The sequence below is a fragment of the Pteropus alecto genome, unplaced genomic scaffold (genome assembly GCF_000325575.1).
Source record: "Pteropus alecto unplaced genomic scaffold, ASM32557v1 scaffold78, whole genome shotgun sequence".
NCBI lineage: Eukaryota > Metazoa > Chordata > Mammalia > Chiroptera > Pteropodidae > Pteropus > Pteropus alecto.
The window spans coordinates 11,834,641-11,861,938 of NW_006443124.1; the positions used below are offsets into that span (position 1 = coordinate 11,834,641).

Genomic DNA, 27,298 nt, shown 5'->3' on the forward strand with positions numbered 1-27,298 from the left:
TCTCTCTTGAATTCTTTTATTTATTTTTATTTATTTTTATTTTTTACGCCACCTGGTCTTCCTAGGTGGTCTCCCATCTAATTACTAACCAGGCCCGACCCTGTTTAGCTTCCAAGATCAGATGGGATTCGGCTTGTTCAGAGTGGTATGGCTGTAGACCTCTCCTGAATTCTTTTTGTTAGAAACTGGCACTCCTGGGTTGATCTTCTGTGTCTTTTTTTTTTCCTCAGAGGCTCTCCCTCCCTATATATTAGTATTTTGGTTGCCCATTTGTAGTTGAGAGTGAGGCACCAAAATACAGGTTGGAGCTCTTTGCATAAATCAGACACAGACTAGATAACTTTACTTTAGGGCAGTGTTGCTCAACCATTTTTCATTATCATTCCCTAAGGAGCATATTCAGACATTTCCACCTCAAATTGCTGTCCCCCCCATTAAATTTTAATACCACAAGGTTGACTGTATATCTGTTTATATAGTGTGAAATATTTAAATATCAGAAAGAGTTAGGAGGTTGTCATTTCTCTGGGCTAGGCAGTAGCTCTATCTTTTCTGCTATCTGTAGTAATTCTGTGGGAAAATGGGGTAGGGGTAGGGGTCACCAACCATTCACGGACCTTGAATTAGTCTCCCAGGTTACAGTCTGTATAACCCCTGCCCTCTGCTTCACTGGGCTCTTATGAGTCCTGAGCCTCTTCTTATTCAGTGGCACAAATTAGCACTTTTTCGTGCATGGCCCCCTCTCTGAGCACTATAACCCATCCCATCCTCTATCCTATTACTTCAGTTAATGTTCTCTGTGTTTTATCTTCTAAAATTTCATTAAATCTATAATTTTAATTTTCATTAAGGTTCCTCTCCAATTCTATTTGTTCTAGTGATTTATTTGTTTTCAGATCTGTAAGTGGTATTCACTTGGGGCATCAGAACTGAGAGGGATAAACATTTGTGCTCAGTTTTCCATCCTATCTGGATGTTCTTAATAGGATTTAAAAATAAGCATTTTCACATAACCCTAGTTTATATTCTAGTCATATTTTTCTCTGTAAAATACCCTTAATTCTTTTTCTTTTCATTCATTTGTTCATTCATTCATTCTCAGCAATGGTTTTTTTTATGCCACACCTAGAACTTATTATGTGACCTGTATTTGTCACTTCTATCTACTGTACTATATTGTGTTTATAATGGGTCAAGATTCAGTGAAATTTGTACAGGCAAGAGAAGTCTTTTCCTTGGGGCAAAAGAATTTTTTTCCTTTTTTTTTTTTTTTTTTTTTGGATTCTAGGTGTTAGAGAATTATGCTGAGGTATAGGTATTAGCACTTGTGGAGATATCAGAGCACCAGCGTTCAGCTAGTTTCTTAAGTTCCAACTTGGCAGGAGTTCCTTAGACTGATGAGTGTATAGGACTTCACTGAGTAGATAATTACAACGAAAAGAATTGACATCTTAAAGATATTCTTGAAGATTTCAGGAGAGAGTATAAGTCATAAGATTAGCTATTGCCTAAATAAATTAGACAGTCAGCCAGAAGAGCTGGCAATAATCATGATTTTGCAATAATCCTCTGTTGTGTTGATTCAAGGAAAACTTCAGAAGCTTGAAAGAGAGTAGGAATATAGCATGTCATTTATAATGTCCTCATCATCCTTTGGAGCTTTACTATGAGTCTCAGCACAGCATCAACAAAATGATGCTGATAAACTGTTGTTTTGAGTGGGTATAAGGATAAACTATTACTCCATTTAGAATATTTTTCTTTTCTGTGTTGTTGATTATTTGCAATATATTTAAGTACACCATACATCTTTGTAATGTAGAGCTGGAAGGGGCTTTAGAAATTATCTAGTCCTAGTCCTTTCATTTTACAGGTGGAGGAAACTGATGCTTAAAGTAAGGAAGTAATTTACCCAAGGGCACACAGTCATTGGGGACAGAGCCAGTGCCAGAACCAACATATTTTTGAGTTCATGTACAGACTATTTTTCATGGTACTGTGCTGATGACAGAGAAAGAATGATTTGATTCATTGTCTCCTCTCAAAACCTTTAATAAACTGAGTGTGAAGCCCAAGCTGTCAAGATAACTTTATTTTAAAAGTATGTAAATCTGGGAATTATAAATTTTATAATGTGTTTTCCTCTTTTTAGGACAACAATTTGTAATCTTTACACAATGCCACGTATTGGAGAGCCTGTCTGGCTTACAATGATGTCGGGGATTCCAGAAAAGAACCAGCTTTGCCATCGTTTCATGAAGGAATTCACTTTTCTAATGGAAAATGCTTCAAAAAATCAGTATGGCTTACTTTATATCTGTGTGTGTGTGTGCGCACGTGTGTGCACATGCATGCATCCATCCAGCTAGCCATCTTTAGTGTCTTTAGCTATTATTTACTATAACTAGCTATCAAATTGTGATCGAACTTAATTACAAAAGTGAAAGAATTAACCATTATCTTTGAAATTATTTTATATTGTTAATAATCAAGATAATTCTAAAAGATAATTAAAACATAGGGTATGGAAGAAGGCCATGGAAATTTATGAATGAAAAACAGTAGAAATGTCTTTGTGTTAAATTAAAATTCCTGACATTTTACAGAACTCTGTGAAGCTCTTTTTTTGGTGTGAGTTATATCTACTTTTGCAGTTTTATTCTGTAGAAAAGAAGTAAAAAAACATAACTAAGTGTCAGGATGCCGATGATATATTTTTAATGTGATATTTTATCATATTGTTTCTTCTAACCATTCCTCAAATTCCTAGACTTTAGATGAGTAATTTAGATACTTTTACTCTCTTTGATGGTAGACAAAGTTTGTTTTAATACTTTCTTTATTTTCCCATTTAGTAATGTGGAAATGTTTAGACTTCCTGGTTGATTTGTTAATAAATTGTGTAGATTAAACACTGAAGAGAATTCATATTTTTCAAGTAAAACTACATGTTTTTTTTTAATTATGATCAGAAATAGATCTTTTGAATGACTTATTTTAAGGATTTTCTTTTAAGTTCTACACAACTGAAAAATTAATTAACTTTCATATTCATTCTGGTGATATGCCTTCCTTCTCTCCTCCTTTTTTGTGCAGTTTGGCCACATGAGAATATGTTATCTCTTTGCTTTATTCTGTCACTGTATTTTATATTGTATTTAGGGTTCATAAAGACAGATTGGAATCTGATAGGATGCATTTTGTTTCCAGATTCTTGCCAGCCCTCATTACTGCAGTTCTGACCAATCATCTTGCCTGGGTTCCAACAGTCATGCCAAATGGACAACCACCTATAAAAATATTTTTAGAAAAACATTCCTCTCAGAGTGTAGACATGTTGGCAAAGACTCATCCGTATAACCCACTTTGGGCACAACTGGGTATGTAGTCTGAAAACTGTTTCAAGATGTATTATACTTGGATTTTTGTGTGACTATCGAGTTATTTTATAGCAAAAACAAAAATAATGAAATAAAATGCTCTCTTTTTCTTGCTCTAGTTCTTTATTTATATATGTATATTTTATATTAGTTTCAGGTATACAGTACAATGGTTAGACAATTATAGTTTATGAAGTGATTCCTCCCCCCTCCCCCAATTGCTGTAGCATCCAGCTGGCTCTACACAGCCATTACATATACTAATGACTATGTTCCCTATGCTTACTCTCCATCCCCATGACTGTTTTGTAACTACTAATTTGTACTTCTTTATCCCTTCACTTTTGTTGCCCAGTCCCCCAACCCTCCTCTGCACCATTTTGTTCTCTGTGTCTGTGAGTTTGTTTTTATTTAGTTTGTTCTTTTTGTTCCTTAGATTCCACATATAAGTGAAATAATATGGTATTTATCTTTCACTGTCTGACTTATTTCACCCAGCATAATACTCTATAGGTCCATCCATGTCATTGCAAATGGTAGGATTTCATTTTTTATGACTGAGTAATATTCCATTGTATATATGTACCCTACCTTCTTTATCCAGTTGTCTGTTGATGGACACTTAGGTTGCTTCCATATCTTGGCTATTATGAATAACACTGCTATGAACATAGGGGTACATAGATCTTTATGAATTAGTGTTGTTTTGGTTTTCTTTGGATAAATACCCAGAAGGGCAATTGCTGAGTAAAATGGTAGTTCTATTTTTAATTTTTTGAGGAGCCTTCAAACTGTTTTCCATAGTGGCTGCACCATTTTGCAATTCCACCAACAGTGCACAAAGGTTCCCTTTTCTCCACATCTTCACCAACATTTGTTGTTTTTTGATTTATTGGTGATAGCCATTCTGACAGGTGTGATGTGATAGCTACTTGTTTTAATTTGCATTTCTCTGATGATTAGTGATGTTGAGCATCTTTTCATATGTCTGTTGTCCATCTATATGTCCTCTTTGGAGTAATACCTATTCAGATCTTCTACCCATTTATAAAGTTGGGGTATTAACCCCTTATCAGATGTGTCATAGGCAAATATCTTCTCCCATTCAGTAGATTGTCTTGTCGTTTGTTGATGGTTTCCTTTGCTGTACAAAAATGTTTTTAGTTTGATGTCTCATTTGTTTTTTTGTTTGTTTGTTTCCTTTTGTTTTCATTGCCCAAGAAGATATAGCAGGAAAAAAATTACTAATAGCAATATCAGAGAGTTTACTGCCTATGTTTTCCTTCTCTATTCTAAAACACCTGTTATTTACTTGTTTTCTCATTGTCTTATTGCTAAATTGTCTTGTTCCTGATATCATTCCTTATAGATAGAGAGCTGCAGCTGGAGCAAGAGGAGCTGGATGATGGCTGGTTTACTAGTAACATAAGGATGTTTGGGAGGGGTTGTGTTTGGTACTGTGCCTGGAAAGAATGAACTGCAGTCACCTGTGATAGCTAGAACCTATCTGGTTAACTGAGAAGCGGTCTTTGAGGTTTATGTTTTTCCACTTTTCATTTGTTGAGTGATTTCAGAAAATGTTTCCCTAGTGCTAGGCTCCACTGAATTAATGGTTACCAGTGGGGAGAGGGCATAGTTGATGAGGAGACAGTCATTGAGAAGGCAGTGTGGCACGGCGCTTAGAAGCACAGGCAGTGGCATCAGACAGACCATGTTTAAAACACGATTTTCCTTATTTGTAAAGTGCTAATAACAATAGATAGTACATAGTGAAAATTAAATGACATAATACATGTAAAGTGCTTAGGATGGTCTCTGGTAAATGTAGCTGCATTACTCCTACCCTTACTCTATTGCCATTAGGTGATGGGGGAAGAATAAAAATAAAATGAGAACATTTTGGTGACCTGGTACGAACTTCCCTTAAGTTGTGCTGGTGAGTGAGCTTGCCAGGCAGATTGTCATGTGGCTTATTAACTCAACTCATGTAGCCAACCTCCCTCTCTCCCTACATCCCTCCCTCCCTCTCTTCTTTCCTTTCTTCCCTTCCTCCTTTCCACTCTCCCTCCCTCTCTGACTCTTTTTCTTTATTCTATTTGAATTACAGAATAATTGATATGCAGCAAACACATATATCAAGTATATAATTTTCAAGTTTTGATATATATATGTCAAAATGTATATGCCCCTGAAACCATCACCAAAATCAAGATGGTGAACATCCAAAAGTTTTCTCATGCCGTTTTGTAATCCCTCCTTGCTGCTCTTCTCCACTCTCCCTGTTCACCTTCCTCCATACTCAGGCAGCCACTGGTCTGCTTTCTATCACTATGGATTAATTTTCATTTTCTAGAGTTTTATTTAAATGGAATCATACAGTACATGCTTTATTTTGTCTGACTTCTTTCATTTAACATAATTATTCTAGATTTACCTATGTTTATCATTAATCGTTTGTTCCTTTTTAATGCTGAGTAGAATTCATTCCATTGTATGGATGATAAATTTCCTTTTTTCAAGTCAGGTAATTCAAGTGGTATTTTTTCTTTTTTTTTGGACATTTCAAACCTATTTTCAATTCTATAATTTATCAAGTACATGATATATCTAAGGCTCTGTGCAAAGAGCATTGGAGGGTATGCAGATGAATGATATCTAGTCCCTGCCCTCAAGAAGTTGACAGTATTACACTGTGGGTAATACATGTGTGGACTGTAATGAGAATTCAAAGAGGCACTATAAGAGAAATGAAAAGTTCAATAGGAGTTCAACTGGGGAAGTTTACTTTTGCCCAAAGAAGGATGCTTGTGTGGGAAGCTAGACTGGCAGAGATAGAGAAGGGAAGTATATGGCATGAGTATAGGGGTCTAAGTGTTAAAAGTGCTTACCGTTCGTTCAGTGGTCGGGTTTAAGCAGTCCACTTTAAGTGGGACTTTGGGTGCATAAAGATGAGAAAAGGGAACTGTAAGAAAGCAGACCTGGGGAAGAAAAGTGGAACTAGTCATGAAAGACTCACGTGCCATGCCCAAGCAGTTTAGGTTATTTGGTAATCAGTGGGGACCTTGGGAATGGTTTTAAATAGTGGCGTGATGGTGTTATGGCCAGTGTCTTAGCCAGGGAAGGAAATTTATCATAATACTGTCTGTAGAATATATTTATATGAGACCTGTTTATATATGTTCCTTTAAAATGTGTGGGAGTTTCGTAAAGTATAAATAGAAGTTTTTAAATGTATATACTGACAGCTTGCAAAATTGAATTAAATTTAAATTAATGACTTTGTAGTCTCCATTTTAAAGTGTTTTGGTACCTGTTTCTTTGTTGGTTTAGTTTCAGCCACAGCACAAATATAGAAATGACATTGGTAACTCACTTCCCCCCGCCCCCTTTTTAATGTGATGACTGTTCATGTCTCGTACGGACACAAAGTGGGAATGAACCACATTGCTAAATGTGTTGCCCTTTCCTTTCCTCTTAGGATAGGTCTCTCTTTTCCTGCCCTTTCAGGTCTATCCTGAGTACTCAGCCCTTGAGGGAAAGAATGGGGAAATGCGCTGTTAAAACCATGAGAGCTGTGGGGTCTTGGGTATGGCAGCACAAGTAAGGGAAATGATTGAAATCAAGGAAGGTTAAGTGTGAAGTGACTGCTCCAGCTCTACTCCATTCCACCACTACTCCCTTCCTCTCCTTGCCCCTGAGCAGCTATTGTGCATTCTCTCCTCTGCATTGGACGCAGCTGCAGAATCTTTTTGCACATGTACTTCAGGCAGTACTTCTCCAGATGGAGTGCTCTGCTTGGGGCCTGGCACAGAGAATATTCTTGGTAAATGTGACTTTTACAACTGAGTCTTTGCTTGAGGATTGAGAACCACAGCAGCTGCTTAAGAAGGAAGCTTCAAAACCCCCTCATTCACTTTCTCTTTGGTTTATTTAGACCATTCGTCTCATCCTTTCTTATTAATGAACTAAGAATAAAATCTGAATCCTCATACAATAAGAGTAGGTTTCCGATCATTGAAAATAGCCTGTTTAGCTGTCTGAGTAGAGGATGTGTCCATTAACTGATTTTTCCATTGCAGGGGACTTGTATGGCGCTATTGGCTCTCCTGTACGGTTAGCAAGGACGGTGGTTGTTGGCAAACGACAAGACATGGTCCAGAGGCTGCTTTATTTTCTTACTTATTTCATAAGATGCTCTGAACTTCAAGAAACCCATCTTTTAGAAAACGGAGAAGATGAAGCCATTGTTATGCCAGGCACAGTAATTACTACCACTTTGGAGAAAGGTGAAATAGAAGAATCCGAGTACGTGCTCATCACAATGCATAGGAACAAAAGCAGTTTACTCTTTAAAGAGTCAGAAGAAATGAGGACTCCTAACTGTAACTGTAAATATTGCAGTCATCCGCTCCTTGGGCAAAATATAGAGAATGTTTCACAGCAAGAGAGCGAAGATATTCAAAACAGCTCTAAGGAGCTGCTAGAAATTTCAGATGAATGCCGAATGGTTTCTCCTTCTGACTGCCAAGAAGAAAATGCTGTTGATGTTAAACAGTACAGAGATAAATTAAGAACTTGCCTTGACACCAAGTTAGAGACAGTTGTTTGCACAGGATCTGCTCCAGTAGACAAATGTGCATTGTCAAAGTCAGGCTTGGCGGTGGCAGAGGAAACATGGCAGAGTGAGGAATTGCTGGATTCGGGTGATCATGCAGGCAAAGTGTTGAGATCCACAGGAATGGTGGTGGAAAAAAAGCCTCCAGATAAGCTTGTGACTGCTGCATTTTCTTGTGAGGCAACCCAGACAAAGGTTACTTTCTTGATTGGGGATTCTATGTCGCCAGACTCAGATACTGAACTCCGGAGTCAGGCTGTGGTGAATCAGATTACCAGGCATCACACCAAACCACCAAAGGAAGAAAGAGGGGCTGCTGATCAGCATCAAGAAATTAAACAGCCATCTAAGGACCAATCTGGAGAATCTGATACACTGAATGTGGTTTCTGGAGAGCCCTGTGAACTTCCCTGTTGGAATCATTCTGACCCAGAAAGCATGAGCTTATTTGATGAATATTTTAATGATGATTCAATCGAAACCAGGACTATTGATGATATTCCAGTTAAAACAAGTGCAGACAGTAAAGAACACTGCTGTATGTTAGAGTTTTCGAAAAGATTGTGTACAAAAAATAGCAAACAGAACAATGAATTTTGTAAATGTGTAGAAACAGTTCACCAAGATTCATGTAAAACCTGCTATCCTCAGCACGACCAAAGTGACACACTCTCCATTCTTGTCCCCCATGGGGATAAAGAGAGTTCAGAGAAAAAAATTGCTGTAGGAACTGAATGGGACATTCCAAGAAATGAAAGTTCAGATAGTGCTCTTGGGGATAGTGAAAGTGAAGATACAGGCCATGACATGACTAGACAAGTAAGCAGTTATTATGGAGGAGAGCAAGAGGACTGGGCAGAAGAAGATGACATACCTTTTCCTGGGTAAGTAGGAAGTTTCAGCATATAATAGGTCTTATATAAATATGTACTATTCTTTTGTTTAGCTGATCTTTGAAGGTTGGGAGTAGCTAATGTATAAAAGAAGAGATGATTGTCTTGGACAGATTCTCTCCCATTATCATGTGCCATTACTCATAGGAAGGAGTAAAAGCTAAGCCTCACAGGCACCCCAGAAAAGCTTCGTGAAGGCTTGAGGGTAAATTTATGTTGATATGTAGAAGATTTCTTACTGTTTAGGAGTTTTAAATCCACTTGGGACTGAAATATGCCCCCCAAAAGGATGTATGCCGAGCCTGGTGACGAGGGAGAGATAATCACTGAGAAGGTAGGAAATGGCTGTTATAAAATAAATTTAGCAAAGAGTAAGAGGAAAACAGGGAATGTATATTCAGGGTCAGGTATACAAGGAGAAGATTCATACATGAGAAATGTTAGAAACCAGGCTTTGGGTTTGTGAGAAATTTAACTACTTTGTTCTGGATAATGGTTTTCATAGTCTGATTGTGTTAAGAATGTGCTACATACACAAGGGACAGCATTTCTAAAGTCTGTTATGAAAGATTTATACTCACCTGATTGCATAGTTGTTCATCAGACCCTCTTCTCTGGGTAGGAAGGAGTGTTTTGTGGTCTGATTGAGCACTTAAGTCAGTTTTTATTTAAGAATGCTTGTACTCTGTGTATATTTTGTGAAAATGACAATATTAAATATGAACTAGTAGAGTCCAAAATTCTTTTTATTGGTAAAATATGTTTATTACTAATTAGGTATGCCTTCTTTTGGGACCCTTCTTCTAGGTCAAAGTTAATTGAAGTGAGTGCTGTTCAGCCCAACATTGCCAATTTTGGGAGGTCCTTGTTGGGTGGCTACTGCTCGTCTTATGTGCCCGACTTTGTTCTTCAAGGAATTGGGAGTGATGAGAGGCTCCGTCAATGTCTGGTGTCAGATTTGTCTCACGCTGTGCAGGTGAGTGACCTTTACTGCTCTTGAATTTATTGAGAATGAATCTGTTAACTAGGAGAACCCAGAATTGCAGTATACTTTGGTTACACTTCACTGTGTAATACAATCATTGTTCTCTGAATCAGTCACTTTGCGTAATGCTTGCATGTTTGTACCTGTCACCATGAAAGCAAATAGAGAGTTCCAGGAATCTATCCAAATGGAAATCTAAAATACAGAAAGTCCTGTATCTATCTATTCATAGATGTTCGTCACTAGATTATTTATAATATCAATAAAATTGTAAATGCCTAAACGTGAATGGAATTATTTTAATTTTATTTTAATATTATTCATTCCTAGTTAGTTCTTGTTGTTTTTTTGTGTGGATTCCTTAAGATTTTCTACATACAGGCTCATGTCATCAATGAATAGACAGTTTGACACCTTTCTTTCCAATCTAGATGCCTTTTGTTTCTTTTTCTTGCCTGATTATGTGAGCTAGTATCTCAGTACAATGTTGCATCTCAGTACAATGTTGCATAGAAATGTGGAGAGTGGACATCCTTGTCTAGCTCTTGATCTTAGAAAATATTGAGTCTTTCATTATTAAGTTTGATATTAGCTGTAGGATTCTTATAGATGCCTTTTATCAGGTGGAGAAAGTTCCCTTCTCTTTGTAGTTTTTTGAAGTCCCCTTCTCTTCGTAGTTCCCTCCCCTCACCTGCCTTAAAATCTCACACAAAAGTGTGTGACAAAATCTTAAAATCTCTCACAAAAGTGTGTGACAAAATCTCACACACTTTTTCTGTATCTATTGAAATGATTGTGTGATTTTTCTTTAAACTATAAACTATTAATGTGATATATTACATAGATTGATATTTTGATGTTAAACCAACTTTTGTGTTCTTAGCAGGTGAAAATCCCACTTGGTCATGGTAGATAGTACTTTTTATATGTCGCTAGATTTGATTTACTAATATTTTGTTGTAGATTTTGGAGTCTTTATTTACGAGGGTATTAGTCTATAGTTTTCTTGTGATGTCTTCATTTAGCTTTAATACCAGAATGATACTGGCCTCATAAAATGAGTTGAGAAGTATTCCCTCCTCTTTTCTCTCAAGATTTTCTGGAAGATTGGTATTAATTTTTTTCTCTAAATGTTTGATAGAATTCACCAGTGAATTCTAGAATATTTTTTTAATGAGAATATTTTAAATTGCTAATTCAACTTCTTGTTATATGTATAATTTTCTTTTTCTTCCTGAGTCAGTTTTGATAATTTCTGTCTTTCTAGAAATTAGTTTCATTTAAGTGACCTAATTTGTTGGAATAAAGTTATTCATAGTATATACTTATAATCTTTTTAATTTCTGTAAGGTCTCTGGTTATGTCCCTTCTTTCATTCCCGATTTTTGTAATTTGTGTTTCCCTCCGTCCCCCAAGGAGATTCTTCAAAGAAGAGTTCATTCATGGCTTGATTTCATTAGTACATATTTTTGGCCCATATGCATTGAAGATCAGCCAGCTATGGCCCATGGGACAAATAGGCCTATTTTTTGTAAATAAAATTTTATTGAAATATGACCACACCCATTTATTTATATATTATATGACTCTTTTCCTACTTCAACAGCAGAGTTGAGCCCTTAAGACAGTGATTTATAGCCCCTGAAGTCAAAAATATTTTCTTTCTGGTCCTTTACAGAAAAGGTTTGCTGATTTCTATTCTAGCTGAAGATTTGTCAATTTTGTTGATGTTTTCAAGGAAATAGTTTTTGTTTTCTGGATTTTCTTGATTATCTGTATTATATTTTATTGTTTTGTATCCTAATTTTATTATTTATTTCCTTTGGCTTGTTTTGGATTTAGTTTGCTATTTTTTTAGTTTCTTAAGGTGGACACTTGGTTATTGATTTGAAATATTTTTTCTTTTCTAATATAGGCATTTAAAGCTATAAATTTTCCTCTTAAGCACTGTTGTAACTAAGTTAACTGAGTCTCATAAATTCTGATCTGTTTTGTTTTCATTTCCATTCACTTCAAAGTATTTTCTAACTTCCCTTGCCATTTTCTTGACACATAGGTTATTTAGAAGTGTGATATTTAATTTCCACATATTTGTGAAATTCTTAAATTTCCTTTTATAGTTGATTACTAAATTAGTTCCATTGTGGTCAGACAATACACTTTTATCTGATTTCAGTCCTTTTAAATGTATTGAGACTTGTTTTATGGCCCAGCATATGGTCTGTCCTGGAGAATGTTCCACATGAGCTTGAAAAGAGTAGTTGGCTATTGTTGGTCAAAGTGTTCTATAGATGTCAGATCAAGTTGGTTGATAGACTGTGCCCTTGCTGATTTTCTGTCTAGTGTTCCATCAGTTATTGAAAGTGGAATATTGAAGTCTCCAGCTGTTGTTGAATTTTCTGTTTCTCTCTTCAATTCCATGTATCACTTTAATAATTTTTTTATTTTAACAAAAGTCACCCACCCCCAAAATGTTAAAAAGGAAATGGAGAAAGCCAACTAGGAAATCATAGGTGATAAAATATGGCCCTGTGAGCAAGCAGTCACTTGATTGCTAGCCGAAAAGGTTTAAAACTTCTGTGTTTGTAGAAAAGTCACTAAAGTTGTAAAGTTTGGTGTTTTATTGTATAGTAGAGACATTATTGGCAAATCCAGATAAAAACAATTTGTAATGAAAACTTATGAAACTCTTATTCTTTACATTTAAAAGCTATTTTGTTCAACCTTTTAGCACCAATCAAATAAATATTTACTGACATACTATGTTCTGAACATAGTGCTAGTACTCCAAGGGATGTATATAGATGAAAAAAATAGTTTCTGACCTCAGATTATTTACTTAGTACCAGAGAAGATAGGGCCAGTATATAAGTATGTTAGAGTGCATAAAAAAATAAACACCTGAAAAGACACTAATAATTTAATGCGTCAGAGGAAAGAACTTAAATCAATTGATGATATTTATCCTTCAGGGTGAAGGAACCATTTCTATTTTATTTTTCAATTCTGTCCTCTCAGTGCCTAATGTAGTGTGCTCAGTAAATATTTGTCAAATTACTTGGTTAGAAAATCCCATTTGGGTCCTTCTAATGCTCTCTCTGTTCTCTTATCTTTCATTATGTCTATTCTGTTACTCAGTCTCTTTTCTTCCTCCATCTGTGCTCTTTAACACATACAGGATTCTTTGGTGTTCTCTCTGAAAACCTAGCATTCTTCCAGTAATTATGCAGTATGTGGCATTTCATAAAACCCAAACTTGGCCACTTAATGCTTATATATCCTAAGACAAGATATTTAATCTAATAGAGCCTCAGTTTCTTTACCTAATAGTGAAGGTGATACTAATGTTTATACACCAGAGTTATACTCTGTGGTATTTTGTATAATTAGGCACTCTGTGCCTTGTATGTTTTTGTCATCATTACTATTCTTTATGTATGTATGTGTATGTTATATACACCGTATAAATGTATAAAATTGAGGCCTTTTATCTTCATATATGTATATTTTAATATATACATATATATTTTATATATATACATATATATACATATATACTATATATATAGTTTTGATAAGTTTTTTTAACAAAAAACTTATTAATAATTTCCCTACTATATAATCAAAACACTAAAATTTACATTTTTATATATGTACTTATATATTTTTTTATATACACTATACATATAAAATGTATGTGTGTCTGTGTATATATATACACACTATGTACATGATATATTTATATACATATGTAAATATGTATGGTATTTACTGTTTTGAATTCTGCTTTTGTCGCTTAAGAGTTGATGTAAGAGAATTTCTCACTTTATTAACATACTTTGTAAACATTATTTTTAGTGTTTATTGATTTTTTTCTGGCTTTGTCATACTGTTAGTTTTTCTCACCATTTTCCCCAGTTTTGTTGGTATATAATTGACATATAACATTGTATTAGTTTTAGGTGTACAACATAATGATTCAATATATGTATGTATTGCAAAGTGATTACTACAGTAAGTTTAGTTAATGCCTCACATAGTTTCAGATTTTTTTCTTGTAATGTGAACTTTTAAGATTTACCTCACATAGTTACAGATTTTTTACCTCACATAGTTACAGATTTTTTTCTTGTAATGTGAACTTTTAAGATTTACTCTCCCAGCAACTTTTGAATATACAATACCATATTGTTTAAATATAGTCTCCATGCTGTACATTACACCTCCAGACTTATTTATCTTATAACTAGAAGTTTATACCTTTTGACCACATTATCCATATCCCCTACCCCTCCTCTGTCAACCACCAGTCTGTTCTCTGTTTCTATAAGGTTTTCAAAAAATTTCACATGTAAGAGATATATAGTATTATTTGTCTTTGTCTGAATTATCTTACTTAGTATAATAAACTCAGGGTCCACTCATGTTGTTGCAAATGGCAGGATATCCTCCTTTCTCATGGCTGAGTAATATTCCAGTGTACACACACACGTACACACACACATTTTTTATCCGTTATTTGTTAACAGATACCGGATAGGTTGTTTTCGTATCTTGACTATTGTGAATGATAGTGCAGATATCTCTTTGATATCCTGTTTTCATTTCTGTTGGATACATACCTAGAAGCAGTATTGTGGAATTACATGATAGTTCTGTTTTTAATTTTTTGATATTATTTTCCATGGAGGCCGTACCGATTTACATTCCCATCAACAGTTCATAAAGGTTTTCTTTTCTCCACACTCAACACTTGTTACCTCCTGTCTTTTTGATAACCATTCTAACAGATGTGAGGTGATTCTTTATGATTAGTAATGTTGAGCACCTTTTCATGTACCTGTTGGCCATTTGTATGTCTTCTTTAGAAAAATGCCTGTTCAGTTCCTTTACTCATTTTTTAATTGATTTTTTTTTTTTTTTTGTCTATTGAGTTGTATGAGTTTCTTATATATTTTGGATATTAACTACTTATCAGATATATGGTTTACAAATATTTTCTCCCATTCTGTATGCTGCCTTTTCATTTTGCTGATGGTTTCCTTGGCTGTGCAGACGCCTTTTAGTTTAGTTTGCTTTTACCTTTGCTTTTGGTGACAAATCCAAAAAATCATGGCCAAGACGAATGTTAAAGGAGCTTAATACCTATGTTTTTTTCTAGGAGTTTTATGATTTCAGGTCTTATGTTCAAGTCTTTAATCTAGTTTGACTTGATTTTTCTGTGTATGGTGTAAGATAGGGGTCCAGTTTCATTCCTTTGCATGTGGCTATCCAGTTTTCTCAAACCATTTATTGAAGAGATTATCCTTTCTCCATGGTATATTCTTGGCTCCTTTATTATAAATTAATTGAAGATGTATGCGTGGGTTTATTTCTGAGTTCTCTATTGCTCAACTTCTAAAAAAAGTTTTCTTCCTTTTACTATTATAAATGACACTGATATTGTTGCTATGTTTTATGAATTGAAGATTTATTCTTTAGGCTAGATTCCCGGAAATGAAGTTACTGTCCAGTTTTTAAGGTTAGGGCTATTTTCATGTTCTTGATGCATGTTGGTTAATTTCTTCTCCAAAAGGCAGTGCCAGTTTGAACAGAAGTTTGCAATGTTCCTAAGACCTGTTCCCTCTGCAACATGTGTCTTTCCAGGCTTTTTGTTTGCCATTCTCTTCTTCCCCACTTCTCAGTATCATTTTTCACAAGTTTAATTAACATCTATCTATTTCTTTCTCTGAATCTTCTCATGATATATCCTCTTAGAGAATTATCCATATTCCTCTCACATTTATCACCAGCAATCCTATACATACTTCATTGTTACAACACTATGTCCCTTCCACTGCGAAACTCCCAGTTACACAGAACCCAGTGTTGTCCTTTTCTGCTACCCCTGCACTTGATTCCTATTTCATGTTACAGATGTCTTTTTATAGCCAGGTGTATTTATTTTTATCTCCCTCACAAAACTGTGAGTGCCACTATTTTTATTTCCTTAGCTTCTAGCAAAAAGCTGTATCCAAGATGATTGTTCATTAACTGGGCAAAAGGCTATCCTATAAGGGTGCCAAACCTGGGTGTATCCAGGAACAAACTTACATCCTTAGCTATGAAATTGTAGTAACAGTAAAAGCTAGAAAGGAAAAAAACTATTGTGTTCAAGTATTTCAAATTATAGTTTTTATCTCAGTCTTATAACTGCTAATATTACTATATAGCCAGTGTTGAAAAAATTTTTACCTTTTCAAATACAGAAAGTTGTTGAAGTATTGAGCATTGTAAAGATCATCATCTCTTTCTGGTAGTGGTACTGTGTACTTCTCATTGTTGGTCTTTGTGTGTAAATCAGGGGAAGCCAAGGGTACAGCTCTGTGCCTATGGTCTTTTTATCAGTATATGTGAGTTAAAAATATTTTTCACTAATCATAGATTTTCTAATTATAAAAATATCATTTAGGTAAATGCTTGTGGTAGAAATTCAAGGAATATAAAGATATATAAAGCAAAACAAAGAAATTCTTCATATTCTTAATAGTCCATACTTCACAGAGATCTTCATAACAAATAGATCTATTTGAGTATTTTCCTTCTTTTTTCTACACATTTTCGTTTAGATATCGATCTGAATTTTTAAAAATGTAACGAGTGTGGCACGTGTGTGTTGTGTGTGAGAGTGTGTGTGTTGACTTTTTTTAAACCATATTAGTACCTATTGATTTGTCTCCTTTGTAACTGCTGTGTTCATACCCTGGATATACATCTTGGGAAAAGTGAAAAACCTAGTGCACATAGCCAGCGAGGTACTTCATGTAATCAAAGAATAATCCCTGAGGTACTCAAGCAAATCAGTGCTTGGATAGTTAGCACAGAACCTTACCATTGACTTATTCATGTGAGCTCCTGTCCTATCTTTTTAAAAATGTTTTGCTCTTTCAAGGTGAAAAACATTTTTTCCCCATTGCCTGGCGCCATAGTTACTCAGAAAATTTGTTGAATGAATGAATAATCAAAAGACCAGTGAAAGTTAAGTTCTAGTAATGAATGTCTACCAATGATAATTTTATATGCTATCTTGGGGTATTTGTTATTGTGTTAATTAACTATCCCATCCTCCACTGTCAAGGATTCTTTGGCAGTGCCTTTTAGAATTTAATATTCTTTTATTTTGTTTGTGTTTAGGATCTCTTCATTGCCTCATTCCATTATCATTATTTGTGAAAACTTCATTTAATTATCATAAAATGAATTCTTCTTTTCTTTTCAGCATCCAGTATTGGATGAACCAATAGCAGAAGCTGTCTGTATTATAGCAGATATGGATAAATGGACTGTTCAAGTGGCCAGTAGCCAGAGACGAGTGACAGATAATAAACTGGGAAAGGAAGTATTGGTTTCCAGTCTTGTTTCCAATCTGCTTCATTCCACTCTTCAGCTTTATAAACATAACTTGTCTCCAAATTTTGTAAGTATGTGTGAGGCTTGAATTACTTTGAGCACTCTGATAGGTGACTAAACTTTATTTAGTATGTGCCTACATTGAATACCACTGTTAGCTTCATCATTGTTTTCTTGTAAGAAGGTGTTATGGACTGAACTGTTGTGTACCTCTAAATCCATATATTGAAGCCCGAACCTACAGCACTTGTATTTGGAGATGGGCCTTTAGGGGGTACTTAGGGTTAGATTAGGTCATGAAGGCCCCCAGGGTGGGATTAGTGGCATTATAAGAAGAGGAAGAGATTTCACTCTCTCCATCATGTGAGGATACAGGGAGAAGTTATTTATCCGATAGCCAGGAAGAGACTTCTCACTAGAACTTTACAATATTGGCACCCTGATTTCAGACTTCCAGCCTCTAGAGCTGTGAGAAAATAATTTTCTGTTATTTAAGTCATTGAGTCTGTGGTGTTTTGTTATGGCAGCCCAAGCAGACTAGGACAGAGGGGGATGTGTACATGTTTGTATACTATATTCTGTGATTTCAGCAGCTGGAATTTGGTACCTAACTAGTATCATGTAAGATATGAACATGCAATGTCCCCAAGTTTTTTTGTAAAATGCCAGTTCATTCTAGACCCTCATTATCATGTCAGGACTTTGAATGATTCTTCTTCATGATACTGGTAATCTCTTACCAAAGATCCTATTTCCAACGTTGAAATTTCTTTTTCTTCCTAGGAGAACTATACTGTAGAATAGTTAAAAACTTCTGTTGATTAACATGATAAAAGTCATATATGACAAACCCACAGCTAACATTACTCAGTGGTGAAAGACTGAACATTTTACTCCTAAAATGAGGGTAAAGACATAGATGCTTACTTTTACCACTTCTATTCAACATAATGTTGGAAAGTCCTAGCCAGAGCAGTTAGACAAGAAAAAGAAACAAAAGCCATCCGAATTGGAAAGGAAGAAGTAAAATTATCTCTTTTTGCAGATGACATGCTCTTATATGTAAAAAACTTGGGTTCCACAAAAAGACCAATAGACCTCATACACGATACAGCAGAGTTGCAAAATATAAAATCAACAGGAAAAGTAGTTGTATTTCTATACAGTAGCAATGAACAGTCTGAAAAGAAAATGGAGAAAGCATTCACAATATCCAAAGAATAAATTACTTAGAAGTGAATTTAACCAAAGAGGAAAAAGACTTATACACTGAAAACTATAAAACACTACTGAAAGAAATTAAAGACATAAATAAATAGACATCTTGTGTTCATTAATTAGAAGATTTAGTATTATGAAGATGACAGCACTATTAAGGGATTTGCCGATTCAGTACAATCCCTATCCAAAATCCCAGTGACTTATATTTTGAAGAAATGGACCCATCCTAAAATGTATATGGTATCTCAAGGGACCCTGAAGAACCAAAACAATTTTGAAGAACAACAACTAAGTAGGAAAACTCACATCTCCTGATTTCAAAACTTCTTGCGAAGTGACAGTAATCAAAACAGTGTGGTACTGGCATAAGGACAGACATATGGACCAATAGAATAAAATAGAAAGCCCCAAAATAAAGCCTCACATATATGGTCAACTGGTTTTCAGAAAGGGAGCCCTTTAAAAAGACAAAGGAGTCTTTTCCACAAATCATACTGAGAAAACTGGATATCCCCATGCAAAAGAATAAAGTTGAACCCTTACCTTATACCATATACAAAATGAACGCAAACCTAAATCTAAAACAAACCTAAACTTAGGTGCTGAAACTATAAAACTCTTTGAAGAAAACAGGGGATAATCTTCATGACATTGGATTTAGCAGTGATTTCTTTGATTGGACACCAAAAGTACAGGCGACAAAAGTACAAAATAAATAAATTGGACTTCATCAAATTAAAAACTTTGTGTATCAAGGACACTCTCAACAGAGTAAGAAGACAACCCACAGAACAAGAGGAAGTATTTGCAATCATATATTGAAGAGAGATTGATTTCCAGAAAATGTAGGGAACTACAGCTCAACAACAACAAAGGAACAACTAACTCAATTAAGAAATGGTCAAAGGACTTGAATAGACATTTCTTTAAAGAAGACATACAAATGGCCACTAGGTACGTGAAAAGATGCTCAGCATCATTAGTCATGAGGAAAATGAAAATCCAAACCTTAGTAAGATACCACTTCACACCCATAAAGATGGCTATGATTAAAAAAAACAATTATTGGCCAAGATGTGGAGAAATTACAACCTTTGTGCATTACTGGTCGGAATGGTATATAGCTGCTGTGGAAAACAGTTTTGTAGTTTCTCAAGAAATTCAACATTGCATTGTCGTGATCCAGAAAGTCTGCTTCTAGGTTTATATGCCAAACAGTTGAAAACAGGGACTCAAACGATAGTACCATAATGTTCACAGCAGTATTATTCACAGAAGCCAAAAGTTAGAAGAAAACTCGTGTCCATCAACAAGTGAATGGATAAGCAAAATGTGGTATAATACATAGAATAGAATATTTCAGTCATAAAAAGGAATGAAAATCTAGCCTAAGTGACCATTATAGAAAAAGCATACACTGCAAAACAATAAGTCCACAAAGCAATGCATTCAGTTGTGTTTTTCTAGTGAGAAGATTGATTTTTATTAGGAGCTTTAATAGCTAATTTTCATTGGAAAGGAATATTCTGTAAAAATTTAATATGTTAACACCTCATGGTTTTTCCTCAAGCATTTATAGTATAAATTCACATAAAAAATCACCTGTTTTAGTAAATTGAGCAAGTTAATTGACAATAAATGAAAAGTGTTTTAGGTTTGAATGTTCTAGCTTAAAAACATCTCTCTTCTAGTAAGGACTACAGAAAGGACTGCAAACGTTTTTTCCTTTTATTCTCTACAGGAGAATGTAGGCTATCCTATGTACGTACATCCGAAATATATTAATTTATAAGAGTTATTTTATCAAATTTGAAATAACATTTTTTAAAGTTCTAGAAATATGGATAGTGGTGATAGTTACACAACATTTTGAGTGTACTTAATGCCTCTTGATTGTACACTAAAAATGGTTAAATGGTAAATTTTCTATTGTATATAATGCCACTTAGAAAAAACAAAACTGTAAAATCAAAATCTTTATGAGCTAGAAAAAGGATTATACTCCTTTAGCAAAAATTACATGCTTTAAAAATATGCTCAAAATTTTAGTTTATATTGGAATAACTAAATAGAATTGCCAAAAACATAATGCTTTGGAAATTACCATCACTTAGAATTAGAAACCATTTTCTGACCTGGTTCTTGTTTCCCCCCACCCCCACCTGCAGTGTGTAATGCACCTTGAAGACCGATTGCAGGAGCTGTACTTCAAGAGCAAAATGCTGTCTGAGTACCTGAGGGGACAGATGCGTGTTCATGTCAAGGAGCTGGGAGTGGTTCTGGGGTACGTTCATGGTTTCTGTTCTGGCTTTGCTTTCACAGTGCACTGTCTTTAAGCAAGAGATAATCCTCAGAATTGCCTTCTTTCATTTTAAGTGTCTTTTCCTGTTAGAAGCTGGACACTTTTACTATTTCGGTTGCTCTATCCATATAAAAATAAGATTCCTGTCCTCCATTGATCTGAAAGGCATTGTCCCCTGTGCCATTGCAGTAAATGGAGAATATAGTCAGATGTAGGTGCTTTCCTACATCCATGACTTTACCTTTGGGTTTCAGATGCTTTCTTTAAAACAAATCTTTGGTTCTGGTTTTTACTGAAAAATTTCCAACTTTTGTTATCTTTTCAGTTCTCTTACCTTTTTCCTTTTGGCCAAGGTGGCCTAGTTCCTTGACTGCTGAGGTAAAGTGACTTTACAGGTAGAGGCATTGCCTATAGGACTCATGTCCTGGGTACTGAGAGCCTGACTAAGATTTTCTTTTTTTTAATTTCAGGATTGAATCCAGTGATCTTCCTCTTCTGGCTGCTGTGGCAAGCACTCACTCTCCATATGTTGCTCAGATACTCCTTTAACATAAAGGTTGTTTGGAAAGTTAAGTAGAAACCAAGGAAGCATACACAACATGCATTTATAACATTTTTTTTTTCCTGTTAGATTTCTATCTGAATGAGTCAGTTATCTGGGTAATCCTGCATTGTAGTATATATCGTGTGATTATTGAATGGCTTTTCCTTTTGACTGGACTCTTTGGTGGTGGTAGATTTTTAACCAAACGAAAACAGCATAAACAATTTTGGGAGAAAGCATCGAAAAAGCCAAAACGTAACTTAGTAATTTCTACAAAATGAATAACGTCGAGGAATTTTATATGATCACTACAATGTTGCCTCAACTCAGAAATAGCAACAGGTGTCTGATGATTAAATGTCTCAGAAATAGTCATTTCAGTAGTTTTAATTCTTTATTTCTAAGGTACTTAGGTCTATAAAACCTTGATTATTTTTTGTTTTGTCAATTCACAAAAGCTAATTTCTGGGTATTTCTCTGGGTATTTCTGAGTTTCAAAGTATTCTAAACAGCCTGGTAATTATAACAAACTCAGAATAATGAGTGTAAATCTGTGTTATCTACCCAAGTGTACATATGTATTTAGTTTTTAAAAAAACAGAGGTAGAAACACAAGATTGGTAAACACGCCTTTTTAAATATATATATATATACATATATATTTTCAACTAGTATTAATTGTATATAATGTTGAAATGTTACTTTCTGGTGATTTTTCAGTTTCACACACCCTAAAATATAAGTAAAGCCAATCTTTTTTTAAGGCTGAGGAATGTAGATTTCCAAAATAAGAATTAACTACTTTATACCATTTGTTTTGTTTATAAGTATAAGCTAATTTTTATAAGTGTTAATATTTACATATTTTCATCTAATTTAATAAATTAAAATTAGGATTAAAAATTGCATCAAAGCATTGGCAAAAATAATACTATTTTCTTCAAAAGTGCTCAGGTAGCCAGCCAAGACCCTTTCGGTATCAGCCCTTCTTGAACTCAGTGGAACTAAATATTTGTTTCACTGCTTCATAATATTCAGTTTACACTAACAGAACTCATTAACTCTTAAAATTATTCTCTTTTGTCAAATTGCCCATGTCTTCCAAAAGCTAATTATTTTAAAAGATTTTCACTTTTCAATTGTTACTGTTTTTGTATATGCTGTAGAGTATTGCTTGTGAGAAAGGCTAATATGGAACCAAATTCTTGTAAGTAATGTAAATAGATGGGTAGATAAGGTTTTCAATATGCTCTACTACCTCAGTTTACTTGAATACTACATTATAGTTTATTCTTTACTTATCTGGTCTAAGATACTTTTAATGCTAGAAGTGAAGTTGGTTTCTGCTTTCATGGACTTTTTTTTTTTTCATCACAATTAATCGATTAGCTTTAAAAAAGAAAACCACTTGCTTATTCTGTTAGTAAATATATTTCCTGTATAATACATCCATTCTTGCTGTTTAAATTTTCAGAAATTAAGGAAGATTTCTGTGATCTGTTTAAGTCTTTAACCTTGAATTTATAGCATTGAGTCACATTTTGCCTTGCTCTCTATGTATTCAAGAAATTTCCAACTAGACTAAGAAGAAATAATTGTTTTAATGGACTGTAAACCTGAATTGGTGTGCCTGCAATCAGATTGGCCCCTACATCCTATCAGTTGGTCCCGGTCAGTATATGAGTCTCCCATGGATGACTTGCTGCCAAAGAGTATGTATGGATATATTTTCTTTGGCTTAGTATTCTTATTCCATTTATTAATGAATTTCTTCTCTATTCTGTTGTTGGAATTCTATGAATCAATCTCTTTGGCAGAATTCAGAATATAGAAAAGTTCATGTGTGGGCCATTGTACATTATTTTTTTATCATAGTTCAGAATGTATAGCAGGTCAATAATGTCTGTTTTTGTGTGTTTTCTTTTTAAATTAATTACCAAGCTGTTCATAGTCCTATCTGTTTGAAATTTCTAATAAATTATCATATAGGAAATCTAGTCTTCAAAAAATGGATGGCTCGTGCTACTGTTATTCTTAAAACTAAGCTTTGCTTGGAAGGAAAAGGCCTATAATTTCTTATAGAATCATCAATCTTTAAAGGATTCCTGAGTTTTATAATTACTTGCCCCTACATAACTTCTACTACCTTCATCATAGTCATTCTTTCCTTACACAAAGCCCAAGGAATGAGCTGCTGCTGCTTTAAAGTGTGGTCATTACGATGAATGTGAAAAGAGTTTTGGCCTATTCGAAATAATTTTTTCAACTTCTTATGGTACAGATATACATGTGTTATATATTTTTGAAAATCTGTTTGTTGCAATAGGAAATGAAAAAGGGATCTTTTAGATTATAAATTTAAAACTAATTTTTCCTTGTGTATAAACTAATTGGTTTGATTTTAAATATTCCTGGCTTTTATTAATATGTCTTAATTTTGAGTTTGAAAATGTTAAGTGCAATAAACATACCAGCATAGATTTAATTTTGTTGCAGTTGGCATACACTGGGGATGATCACTTAAAAAAAAAACAAAACAGATTTTACACAATGCCTATTTCTGGTAGATGTCTTATGAGATTGTTTTGCTTTCTCTAAGTTATTTAGATGGTGGGATATGTAAAATGTACATACTGTTTCTTGTTCTGTATACATTTCTCAAATGTACACCTGTATTATAATAACCTCCCAGTTCTAGGGGAAATTTGTGCAATAAATACACATGTCAATTTGATGGATGTCGGTCTTTCTTTCATGTGTTAATAAGGTACCTGTAGCATGGACTCTGATGTAAGCTCACCTGGATTCTTTTCCCAAATTTGACATTTCTAGGCATGTTACCTGGTTTATAATGTCCTTTTCTAATCCTAAATGTCTGTATTGATAATTTAGTAGAATCTACTTTAAGAGTCTGTTGTGAGAATCAAGTGAAGTAATGAATGTCAAGAATTTATCTTAATGCATGGAACACCCCAAGTGCTCATTAATTTTTGGCTGCTACTGTTACTAGCCTTTTCTCTATAGCCTCCACTTATTGTGGGGAGAATTTAACATATATTCTTATGAATGAAAATGTAACAATAAAATACTGGTATATTCTTACATTTGACTTAATCTTTATGATGAGAAATTGAAAATTTCTTTAAATGCTTTTATACGAACTGAAAATCAATTATTTAAAAACTAAAAAAGAGCCCTCTAAACCTGTTATGAACATTGTACACAATACAAATTATTACTATTGACTTTATAATTAAAAAATTGGCCAGTTGGTTTGAATTCTAATCCTGGTTTGTTCACTGATTTGCATGTGACTGAGCAAATCTGTCCTTTTCATCTACATTGTGGGGAAACCAGCTCTTCCATCTTTTCTTAGTGCCTGCTCTGCAGCAGCGATTCAGCCCTGGGTAGGCTGTTGGAAGCTGCTTTACTCAGGCTAGGTTGATTTGGGCAGAGTTATGCCAGGAGGCAGGACTAGACCAGGGGCTTTTTGTAGGATCTATTTTCATATCATTTTACATGTGTCGCTCTTATATTTGACCAAAGAGAATATGTGCACTGTTTTAAAGCAGAGAGAAAGTATCAAGTATTTGGGAAGCATCCATCAGATATTTTAGAGGTTTATAATTGGTACCTATGTTTATATGTGTTGTTCTCTTATAAATTTAGAGAGTCCTTGCAAAATTTCTGAGAAGCATAGAGGAATGATTTTGCTGATGAGAAACTGAGATACAGAAAATTTAATCTGAAGTAAAAGTCTTTACTATCTGGGTCTCTCAGGCCAGAATGGTTTCCAACTAGTATGTGGTGACAGATGTAAAAGTATCCTAGATTTCTTCATGTATCTTTGCCATTGTGGAAGGTAGGGGTGGAATCCAAGTGGGAACAAACCCTAGTTGAAAGTACAATGGGGGCTTAAGAATTATAACTGAATGGGAAAGACTTAGGCAGATAGAAAAAGGAGAGGTTGGAGAACATAGTGCTTCCTATCTTTGCTTTGTAGTGCAGACTGTGGAGGTAGCCATGTTTGCTCTAGATTTAAGATTTGAAATTTCCCTAAAGAAAATAAAATATAAGCAGTCCAAAAGAGATTTTTAAAGAATATATGAAATTCCCACCCGTTATTTGTGAGGAGAACTTTGATAAGGCTTTTGGTTTTCATCAGATTGCAGATTAGCTCATGCCTGGGTTAAGGCTTGTCTGATTAGACCTCCTGTAGAGAAACCTGTATTTACTCTAAGGAGAGTATTAAGTTGAAGAGGCTTGAGCTTCCTTCCTTTCCATTTGACTATTTTAACAAGGACACTCCAAAAGCATGTGTTTATATTCACCTCACTGCTCAAATTAAGATTATTGATAAAGGCAGTGTTACCTAAATTGTTTCAAGAGGAACAATGTTGTTGAAATGTTGTGTAAATATAAGGAAGATACTGTTACTTCCTCAAAAAACTTGTGATGTCATTTGTATCACACATTTGGTCCAGCACTCACAAGTCAATATCCTTCCCTATGGTACAGGGACTGGAATTAAAATGGGTCAGATGAATCCAGAACCTGAGTTACTTTAAAGTAGTTTTCATACCTGATTGCATATTAGAAGTACCCAGTTAGCTTTTGAAAAATAATTCCTAGACCCCCACCCTCAGAGATTGATTCATCGATAGTAACTGACCTGGATTTGGACCAGCAGGTGCTCTTATTTTTCCACTAGTAGTAACTCAATCTCCCAAAATAGTCCACATCTCAACTCCTTACTTTATTACTGGTGCTCTTAAAACCAGTGCTCTTTACCTGCATGTTTTTGTTGTTTTGCTGTTATTCTGGAAGAATGGCTGTGTGATTGTGAGCGTTCAGTTTTGCATAAGACAATAGTTGCTTAGCCAGACATCTTTCTTTGCCATCGGAGAAAAATCAAATGCCTATCTTTCTAACAGTAAAATTCCCTCTTAATTACTTAGTCCTTAGTTCCTTTTGTTCAGCAAATATTGTGTGAGCACTTGTTATGTGCTAGGCACAGGTCTGGGTGTGAGGGATACGCTAGTAAAAAACAAGCTCCTTTATGTTCTCATGGAGTTTATTTCCCACTGGTGGAGGAAATAGGCAGAAAATATGAAAAATAAGGAGTTAAGCCATTTTTTTTAAAAAAGATTAAACCATGTTTTTGCTAGAATTTAATTATTTGCATTCAGAACCATTATATTTTCCTTCCAGATACAAGTTAATGCTGGTGAACCCTATCTTGGAGGTTCCCTTTCCTCTGAAAATAGCTGTTAGAGCTTTCACTGTCTCCTCATTTTTTTTCAGCATACTAGAGCATAATATGAAATGGTAAAGGACAAGATAGATTTTGAAAATGTGCTTAAATTTAGATATGTATATTTACTGTGGATATTAATATATTGTTTTTACTGTTGCTGTCTTATGAAAAAGCCTAATTAAGTTATTTTTATGTACTTAATTCATCTTGTGAAATATTATATACAAAAAAGTGAATAAATATACACTAATGTAACCATCACTTAGGTCAAGGAATAAATTATTTTTAGCAACCCAGAAGCCCCCTCCTCCATGTGCTCTATCCTGATCATAAATCTCTTCTCGATTTTGTAACTATCATCTTGTGTTTCTTGAGCATCATTTCCTTGCTTTCTCCTTTATAATTTTACCTCTGTATGCATCCCTAAGTGATATACTTTAATTTTGTGTTTGAACTTCGTATGTGTACTTATACTCCATTTTGTTTTGCTTTTTTTCCCTCAATATTATGTTGAAGAATCATCCATGTGCTATGTAGCTGGTGTTCCACTGATTGAAAATACCATAATTTACACATCCTATTGATGGACATTTGGGTTATTTCCAGTTTTTGGCTAATATGAACATTGACCATTTTTGTTCATCTCTTCTGGTATATATGGGTATTTCTTAGAATTAAGTCAAGGAGTGGACTTGCTGTCATAGGGTACGTT

At 34.6% G+C, this 27,298-nt stretch overlaps 1 protein-coding gene and 1 pseudogene across 3 annotated transcripts in view; one reads left to right on the forward strand and one right to left on the reverse strand.

The window, feature by feature from the left end:
• FNIP1 (folliculin interacting protein 1) overlaps positions 1-24,067 on the forward strand; it is a 103,581-nt gene extending 79,514 nt beyond the window's left edge. For all 3 annotated transcript variants that reach the window (XM_006923164.3, XM_015598107.2, XM_006923165.3), the window contains 7 exons: positions 2,153-2,299; positions 3,211-3,380; positions 7,460-8,879; positions 9,696-9,864; positions 17,132-17,329; positions 20,652-20,767; positions 21,256-24,067. In XM_006923164.3, coding sequence (XP_006923226.1) covers positions 2,153-2,299; positions 3,211-3,380; positions 7,460-8,879; positions 9,696-9,864; positions 17,132-17,329; positions 20,652-20,767; positions 21,256-21,334 — 2,299 coding nt within the window. In that variant the 3' untranslated portion in view covers positions 21,335-24,067. The remainder of the gene's footprint in view (positions 1-2,152; positions 2,300-3,210; positions 3,381-7,459; positions 8,880-9,695; positions 9,865-17,131; positions 17,330-20,651; positions 20,768-21,255) is intronic.
• On the reverse strand, positions 41-159 carry LOC112472017 (annotated as a pseudogene).
• Positions 24,068-27,298: the final 3,231 nt, after the last annotated feature.